This window comes from Trematomus bernacchii, unplaced genomic scaffold, assembly GCF_902827165.1.
Source record: "Trematomus bernacchii unplaced genomic scaffold, fTreBer1.1, whole genome shotgun sequence".
NCBI lineage: Eukaryota > Metazoa > Chordata > Actinopteri > Perciformes > Nototheniidae > Trematomus > Trematomus bernacchii.
Genome location: NW_022987708.1, coordinates 3,322,939 through 3,332,919, shown reverse-complemented (window position 1 = coordinate 3,332,919; position 9,981 = coordinate 3,322,939). Strand labels below are relative to the sequence as shown.

At 40.2% G+C, this 9,981-nt stretch overlaps 1 protein-coding gene across 1 annotated transcript in view; it reads left to right on the top strand.

Annotated features, from left to right (window-relative positions):
- Nucleotides 1-9,981, top strand: part of mcf2l2 (MCF.2 cell line derived transforming sequence-like 2) — a 118,802-nt gene that overhangs the window by 47,064 nt on the left and 61,757 nt on the right. The window contains 2 exon segments of the mRNA XM_034140752.1: nucleotides 4,761-4,827; nucleotides 6,999-7,114. Of these exon segments, the coding sequence (XP_033996643.1) occupies nucleotides 4,761-4,827; nucleotides 6,999-7,114 (183 nt within the window).

The following is a 9,981-nucleotide window of genomic DNA, read 5'->3' as shown; positions in this document are numbered from 1 at the left end:
TATCATCTAGAGAATTTGAACGGCACTTGTCATGGCTGCCACTGAGGGACTTCCGGGTCATTTCACTCCGTTAGGAAGGTTCCTAAGCTAAATGGACTATTCGACTGCAACCAGGGACTCTTTACCTCCCCTGCACTTTAGCCCAGCTCCCTCATGCTTCATTTTACACAGTGTCTGCTTCTATGAGAGGAATTTCAGTTCAAGATGAATGGATGTAGTGGTTGCTTCCTTGCATTAACATACAGCAGGAGTGGCCAAAACACTCCAAAATATGAGCAATTAAAAGTACTGGCCAATAATGTATTCTAACCAATCAGCAGTAACTGACAATAGCACAGAGCACATGTTAAAGGGGCCCAATTATGCTCATTTTCAGGTTGATAATTGTATTTAGTGTCTCTACTGTGACATGTCTCCATGCTTTAATGGCGGTTGGAGTGTGTGGGAGAGAAACAACCTGAAAAAGCATAACGGGGCCTCTTTTAAAACAACACGCTCAAGGAAGTCAATGCTTATGATAGCTTAGCAAGCTAGCTTCCACTCAGAGTTGGAAAGTAGCTCAGGTCATTTACTATACTTACGTCCTGTTTTATTATACTTGTACTTTACTTGATTATTTCCATTTAATTGTACTTTTTCCTCCACTACATGTATTCAACACTCATATACCCCTTTCACACCAAGGCTTTTCCCGTTCTAGCTCCGTGCTAGAGCTTTTCTGGTTCAGAACCGGTTCTTCGGTTCAGCTCCCGCTCTGTTCACACCGCTCAGAGCCCGACTGGTGCTGCCGCTGCTGCGTCATGACGTCACAGTTTACGTCGCTGATTTTCTCCCCAACGGCGCTCACAACAACAACGGGCCGGGGACTGCGTCGGGTCGATGATCGTGTTGCTTTTAATCATACGTAGCCAGATTAAATTAAATAACGACTTCTCCAACCTTATACTTTTCTCCAGAGTGCCGTGGTTCATTGTTTATTATTGTGTTTCAGCGGCATTTACCGACCGCTGCAGTGCTGGCTGCTCTTCCACGAGTGTATTCTCCCGTTAGCTCCGGGTTAGCGCACACGGCTCTAAAGTATTCACTGTCTGACTGTCACACAAGCAGCTGATACATATCCCCAGTTCCCCTTAAGTGAATGTGTGTCAGTCTGAATTGACGCTGTTTGGCATCACAACGCTGTTATGAAAGTGTCTCTGATATAAAATGGGTGATGTTAGCATAGCAACCGAAGTTAAACTGACTATATTTTGACTACTTGTTGCTATCCTATTGTGGCATAGCCTAAGCCGTTTTCTACAGGCACATTTTACCGGCGTATTTTTCATTATGATTCTACTTGTGATAGTCGGACATGACAACCTGTGCAGCCCATGTATTGATTCCATCCGATAGCTGCTATAATACAAAACAAAACGTCTGCCTGCTCTCCACAATGATCAATAACAGCGAACGGATGGTCAAAGTAAGGTACAAATAAACAGAATCACACGAAGCCTGGTTAGTGTTGCCTGACTTTATAAAGTGTGTTTTTTTTAACAAGTGTGTGGTTGCGTTCTAGTCACTTTGCTCAGCGCTACTGCTTGTTACAACTTTTATTTGCCGTACTCACCTTAACTGTTAGCTCAGGTTAATCTCGCCCCCCTCCGACGTAAGCGTGACGTATGCGGTTCTTGCTTCTAGACGGACAACTTTTTGGTGCTCGAAACGAACCGGATTCCGGAGCTTAGAGGCGGCTCCGCTGCGGTGTGAACAGGAAAACCCGGTGCTTTTCAAACTCCAGCTCCGAACCGGCCCTGGAACCGCGTTGGTGTGAAAGGGGTAATAGTTACCAGCTGATGTTAACATATAAACAGGGGAATTATAATTCATATTAATATGATATTAACAATATACCCAGTATTAAAAAAAAAACACATCTAAACTTGTTTCAATATCTTTAAACTAATACATTTAAATGCTACATGTATTTGTTATTAAGTGTATTAGTTAGCAATTAAAACAGAATAATATCATATTCTATAATAATATCATAATTCCAATAGAGCCAACACACGTTGAATGCTGTCCGAGATATACTTAATTTCAAAGAGTACATGATATGGCCATTTTTAAGTACCTCCAGTTTGCACTTTAGTACAGCGATTAAGTAAATGTACTTACATTACATTCAACCATTGATAGCGGTGACAAGTCCATATACATGTTGCCTTGATGACATACACAGTCCTTTTAACCTGAACATTCTATATAAATGTTATAGGTCCAAATAGATGTGCCTTAAACTATTCAATCAAGTGTCAATAACGGTCTTTATATACCTATTTCTACTGTTCATGTACTGTTATTGTATACAGTTATTATACACTGTATATCACACACAGTCATACCACTGGTAATACTGTTCATACTGTCTATACATTGGCTTTTTTTATATTTCTGATATGTATATACGTTATTATACTATTATACAACAATACAGCACTTTAATGCTTCTTTTGCACTCCCGGATGGATGTTATCTACATTTTGTTGTACTCTGTGCAATGACAATACGTTAAATCTAATCTAATCTTATTCTAATTTTAAAGAGAGATTAAGAGACTGACCACATATTTAATGCTGACTCTTGATACATTTGTGCAATTTCCTATGCTCAGTAAAGACACATTTTGCCTGTGCTAAAAGAATACTGATGATAACCAGAGCCTTGTACTTTGGGTTTGTAATGACAGTTATACATAAAGCTCAAATAGTGAAAATAAACTTTTAATTTGCTCTGAACATTTCCGTTGTCAAAAACATTAATTTCTCATTAAGCGATGTTCAGCAGTATATGGAATGCATGTCCTCACAGTTGCATCAGCTGATCGGCACATCACATGAAATAAACCTAATTATGTGTGTGTGTGGATAGGAGCATAGGCAAGTGTTTGTGTGCAGGACATGAGCACATGTGTGAAATTGTACAAATCAGTGCCAGCCTTTTAGTTACACAGCAGTACACAGTCAGGTAATGAAGACACAACACTGCCTACTACTGTGTCCCTCACATTCTTAGATATAACAGGGTTAGAGAGAAGCCATTCACTTACAGTCTGCGTCTTGCTTAGGTCTCTGCAGAGAGACACCTGGAAACTGAAAAACGTTTGCATACAGACGGCAAACACTCTATTCCTGTGTGTGTGTGTGATATGACAGATTGGAGCAGCTGGAGCATTTGTTCTGAGAGTTATCTACCTATACAATTGTAGACTACATCAAACAGCCTTTTAGCACAGCTCTATGGACATCTGATAGCATGTGTCCACATGTAGAGGACTATATTTGCTTTGTTCCATATTTTATTTGCCCCTCAAAAACAGTATGTTACAATGCAGGTGTCACACACACATTACATTCAGTTTGCTCTGTCTTCTTTGTCTCTTTAAGAAAATTGACTAGGGTAGAGATGTCACCAGTGTTACCTCAGCTTTGAAAAATCCTAATGTTGAACCTGCGTTACAAACTGGAAGCTCCTTTTGCTATCTAAGAAATCCACTGTTTTTGCAGTTTGGCCAACATTATAATATGATTGTTTACTTACTAAAGGCGGCATATTCCGTTCCAAGGGAAATTCCCAGGATATTAATCCTCATTGTTTGACCTCAGATGTTCCAGCTCAGGTTGTTCTGGGCATTCATGCCATTATGTAAAATGAGAATTCAGGGCATGAAGGCAAAGTCAAAATAATCAGTGGAGTGGAAGATAACTTTGCCCGTACATGTATTCTGCAAAGGTTATTCCATGTTATGTCTTTCTTAAACACAAAAGAGCAGTCAGACAGGTTTTTAGTTCCAGATTGTTGAGCATTGTAACATATATAAATACTTATTCTACATTTCACCCTCACGAAAAAACAGGTTACAGAAAAAGCCAAGGGATCACCAAAGTCTTCAGAAGGTATCCCCTGGGCAAAATACATATATGTTCGAAATTACAAAGGTATATATCCAATAGTTGTTGGTATGACCTGACAGGAAGAGCTTGTAATTCTCAGAGCTTAGATCTTAGTATGATTAACTTTGACTTCATCTAGTGTGAAGAATATCAACAGTTTGAAATGAATGTTGTTCGACCTTTACATGTGTGTGTGTGGCCCACCCTTTATGCCTACCATACACTGATGGCGCTGAAACTGTGTTTTTGTTTATTCACCTGGACGGAGAATTTGTGTACATGTGGACTAGACTTAAGAGGAAGCAACAAAAAATATATTGGAATGAGAGGTGGGCTTGAGGTACTGAGTATACTTTGTTTTAACTCACTTTCGTTTTCCGTGAAGAAATAATGTTCTTCTAAAAGTGCGATAACTGTAACAGTGTGACGGCCAAAGCGCTCAAACTTGAATTAATGCGAAGTAACTGGACCAATGAATATATAAGAAAACGATTACATTATTTCCACTATTTTCCCAAAGTAAAGGTGGAGTTTCACTTTTTTATTATGGTGCAATATTTGTACTTTGGGAGACAAATTCTAATGACACTACTTGTCTTCCAAATACCCACAAACCCTCTCTTCTCAATGAAGGTGTCCCTACAACTGCGGCAAACATTTGCTGGTTACTTTTAATTAATGTGTTTGTGAGTTTGCAAAGTTAAGAGAAAAGTGGATGGATAAAGGTTTTCATGTTTACTTGCAAGACATTTCTGCTGGAGGGGTTTCATTATAATTTGGTCTGAGTTAGAATTCACTCCATTCTCTCTTCTGTCTCCGCAGACACATCATGACGGAGCTGATTGAAACAGAGAGGCTGTATGTGGAGGAGCTGCAAAGCATCATGGAGGTACAGTATGACACCTTACTAGAATGTCCTTTACTTTACACTGCATCTGGGCTTACTTACAACAAATCTACATTCTTCACTGTTCAATTACATTTGTCTCATCTCTGCTAATACTGTTTTCTAATGTTAGCATGCACCTTAAATTCACCCATTAATGGGGCAATTATTTTTTTGGAGATGTGCTTATATTCCCTAATATATTTCATTTTTGCTCGCTTCTGGTGTAACTTTCATATAGAATGGTTTACATGAATCGACTGCTGTTACATACTGCTTACAAAAAACTAAAACAAAACGATCAATTCACAAATTTTGAAGAGACCTTGTTATCATGTTGGGTTTTGTTGGGTATGTTCTATAGCAGGGGTGGGGAACCTTTTTCCTCTCAAGGGCCATTTACATTTTTCAACATCCTCCGAGGGCCGTACAAATTATTGACCTCTGCTTAAAAATACTAAAATCACAGCCCATTCATTTGGCCTTTCTTTCATGCTGTGCAAAGAAAAAGCAACCTCTTAATCCAGATATCTTACCATGACTCGCGCATGCATGCACGTGCACAGTTGTGGCATGACCACCAAAACAGAAAGATATGGACACAAGATGTGTGCAAATGTATTTAGTTTCTTATTCATGTGGACATGATTTAAGTGGGGGGGGTCCTAACCTCCTGTAGGGGGATCCGGGGGCATGCTCCCCCGGGAAGATTTTTTTTTAAATGTTGAAGTTAAAAGCATCAATCTGGTGCACTTTGAGAGCAACATTAGGAGATCTATGGATACATCTCTCAACACCCATATGAAACAGAACTGTAAGCAGATTTTATTTATGGATATTTTACAAATCACTCCCCTTTTAAACTGTATTCTTATTTATTAATAATTTTTTTTACAGTCATATAGTATTTTATACCTGTTTACTTTATTCTCTTATTTTTTTATAACTATAATGATCATATAAAGATGTGCTTTTACCTCACTGGTTGGAGAAAAAGCTTCTTATATTCGTTAGCATAGCTAGCTAACCAGATGCTAATAACAAAGTTATTGACTGTATGATCAGTATGACAGATGAACAGATCGCCACTGGGCTTTCAACTAAAGACACAGCCACGCAAAAACTGCGGCATGTGTACGGCTCCTTATGGGTACTGCAATTTGTGAAGTCCCGGCCCGGAGCGGCGTTCTGGTGCTCTCCTGCAGAACTGCACCCCTGTCAGACGGGACATATACCACGTGATGACACTAGGCTCGTGTTGTGTTCAAGGACCCTGACCTAACCCAGGAAAAACAGGCACTCGCTTGTTTAATTTTTTTGCGGTCTAGATTTCTTAAAATGTTTTCTTTTTTGCGTGTAAATTACCTCGAGGGCCGTACCAAATGGTCTCGCGGGCCGTATACGGCCCGGGGGCCGGAGGTTCCCCACCCCTGTTCTATAGGTTTGTGTGCATGTAAATGGTCTGCAAATGCTAAAATCCCTTAAGTTTTCTGCAGAGGGAGTTTCTCTGCCACATTCACCCCTCCATTGGACTCCTACTTACTAACACTTGTGCTTGTATTGGCTAGAACTTGAACACATTGTACTATGCCAAGTGGTTGACCAATCACAACAGAGCCGGCCAGCTAACCAATTAGAGCAGACTGGGCTCTGGTTTCAGACAGAGGGTGAAAAGAGGTGCTGCAGCACAGGCAGTATGAGAAAAATAAAGAGCTTTTTGAACATTAAAGCATGGAGACATGTCACAGGAGAGACACAATATATAAATATAAACCTGAAAATGAGCACAATATGTCCTAATCCCTGAGTTTATTACCGATTAATGTTCCTTTTAATAGAAAGCATACTGTAAAAACAAATGTTTTCCTAACCTTCAGACTCCTGTCAGTGTATAAACTTTATATTGTCTCCTGGGTTGAATATGTCCAATTGATATTCTGTTGGATTACTCACACCGCAGGCTGGATTCAGCAGGAACGCATTGATTCTGATTTTACAGTATATTGATTACATAAAAAAGAGCATGGGTGTTAATGTATACCTCATTACTCTTATTGTAGGTGTCCATTTGTAAAGTTTGACACTGTAAATGGTGATTAGAAGACATGTTTTGCTATCTTGCAGGGTCATTTATGTCTTCTTCTTCACTGTCTCATCACTCTTCCCTGCTGCAGGGTTATTTTGCAGAGCTGGATAACTCCGAGCTCAGCCACCTAATCCCCCCCACCCTGGAGAACAAAAGGGATGTGCTGTTTGGCAACCTGCCAGCCATATACGAGTTTCACAACAGGTAGGTGGGATGCATTGTGCACATGGCCTGTCCCATGCTCCTCTCTATCCTGGAAACACTGATTTGGAACAAGGCTGACCACAGGGTGAAAGAGTATGAAGGAAACTGAGAAACCACTCCATAATAGACCAGGGACCGAACCATGTCACATGAGTCAGGAACATTATTAATGTTCCATACAGTTATAGAAATCTCTTATAGATAAAAAATCTACTTGCGAAACACTCTTATTAGTCCTTTTTATATCAATGAATTCATTATTTGTAATAATTTAATTTGGATCTGGTTCAGAGACTGAGTAATTATCTTTGTATGCACTTTACATACATTTTGATGAATTTAATTATTCTTCAAATAAGTATTCTAAATAAAGGGAAAGAAAAACAATGTACCCATGCAGCTGTACATTAGCATCCTTCAAGCTCTATTGCTATTGATGAAGTAGATTATAATAAAAAAAATATATTTAAACTATGAGAAATTAATGGTAATAATACAAAATAAAATACCCCAAAAACTGTAAACATTTCTTGTTGTGAAAAATTAAATAACCATATCAAATCCAATATGTTTTGTCCTATTTATTACATGCTTACAATAGAAAATACATGTTAGAAATATACAGTGCATCCGGAAAGTATTCATACCCCTTAACTTCTTTCACATTTTGTTATGTTACAGACTTATTTCTAAATTGATTAAATTCATTTTTGTTCTCAATATCCCACACACAATACCCCATAATGACAAAGCGAAAACGTTTTAAAATATTTTTTTGCAAACATGTTAAAAATAATTCAATGAAATATCACATGTACATAAGTATTCACACCCTTTGCTTTGACACTGAAAATTGAGCTTAAGTGCATCCCGTTTCCACTGATCATCCTTGAAATGTTTCTATAACTTGACTGGAGTCCACCTGTGGTAAATTCAATTGATTGGACATGACTTAGAAAAGAACACACCTGTCTATATGAGGTCCCACAGTTGACAGTGCATATCAGAGCACAAACCAAGTCATGAGGTCCAAGGAATTGACTGTAGACCTCAGAGACAGGATTGTATCAAGGCACAGTTCTGGGGAAGGTTATAGAAAAATGTCTGCAGCATTGAACGTCCCAACGAGCACAGTGGTCTCCATTATTTGCAAATGGAAGATGTTTGAAACCACGAGGGTTCTTCCTAAAGCTGGCCCCCAAACCAAACTGAGCATTGGGGCCTTACGGCCCGTCCACACAGCGGCGTGCGTTGAAAGCTTCACCATTCACTTGAATGGGGTGACGTCACTTTTCGCCGAACTGCATTGTGGGAAGCGAAGCGGAGCTTTGCTGGCGTGGCTCGCTGCAAAAGTTGAGAAATGTTCAACTTTTGAAGCTTCTGAAGCTTCGGTGGAAGCCAAACAAATCCCATTGGGAAAGATGAATGCAGCAATGTACAGAGAGATCCTTGATGAAAACCTGCTCCAGAGCGCTCTGGACCTCAGACTGGGGCAAAGGTTCACCTTTAACACTAGAACCGCCAACGGGTCAATTTTACCCGCAGCTGTTTTTTGATTGTATGTCACTTTTTTACAATAAAATATTAAAGTCTCCCAGTCCGTGACTTTCCGTGTTATGTAGCACCCTCTGTTGTTAGAAATTGTCAATATGAAGTCAGATTGAAAAAATCGCCAAAAAAATTGCCATTTATACCTATACCCGCCTATCTAAACCCTCAGAGTCCTTTACCTCACTGAGCCTCTCAGTCTGACAGGAGAGGACTCTCCCCCCACATTATTGTAGAAACAGCTTCTTATATCCGTTAGCGCAGCAGAAGCTAACAACAATCCCCGCCGGTACCGGTGCGCCCCCTCTATCTATCTCTCTCTCTCAGTTACTCAAACAGACAAGCCTGTTTACAGTTGTCGGCGAAATGCCACTCCTCTGTCTTCAGTCAAAGCATGAGACTGAAGTTCCCACTGTGGGTCAAAATAATGCGCAGTCAACACGTTGGATGCGATCCGAATGATCTAACGCAGCCCCTCATCCTCCACAATGTTAAGCTGTAGCCACCCATTTAGCTATCGCTGTTGAAAGATTGCTGCTCGTACACCGTGTCCAGGTGTCTCCCCGGCAAACTTTCAAGCGTGGTCTGCCGCAAGCGAGCGGCAGGAGCGGGGCTGTCAGCATCAGCTGTGTGCTTGGCTTGCCGTTTAAAACACCTTTTTTTGTATCCATATCTCTCGCTAGAATCTCCCACCATCCAACTAACAACAACAACGTCAAGCCTTTGGGCTCTGAAACTACGGGGCGGGCCAAGAACAAATACACATGCGTTAATCACACGTTAAAATAATTAGTGGCGTTAAAAATGTTTGCGTTATTAACGCGTTAACTTGACAGCCCTAACATTTATATTAGCTACTTACTGTCTAGTTTGGCAGTTTGATCGGTGTCACATCCCAGGGTTCTGATTGGTTTAATCCCCATGGTCCTTCTCAGATTTGTGCAGACAGTTTATTGAATAATCTCATCCTTCATTGAAAGGAATATTGAACTCCACAGCTAGCATGTCGGAACATTTGAACTGTAGAGCAGTGGTTTGTTTTGTACCTCCTTAACTTGTAGCTTCAGAGTGTAATTGATGTAACCTTAGCCTGTGTGCTCTCGCTCCAAGGACAAACAAAAGTGCCTGTGCTGATGAGATAATTATTCAAAGCAACTGTCAACAAGCAGAACAATTCAGAAACATCACAGGCATGCCAAGCAGATTGCAGACTCCCCGAAGGCCTGAACCAAAGAGCCGTTCCTACTTTCCTTCCATCCTTATCTCCTTCCCCTCACTTTATGCTTTCACTTCCTTGCCCTCTCTCTTGCTTCCTGTTT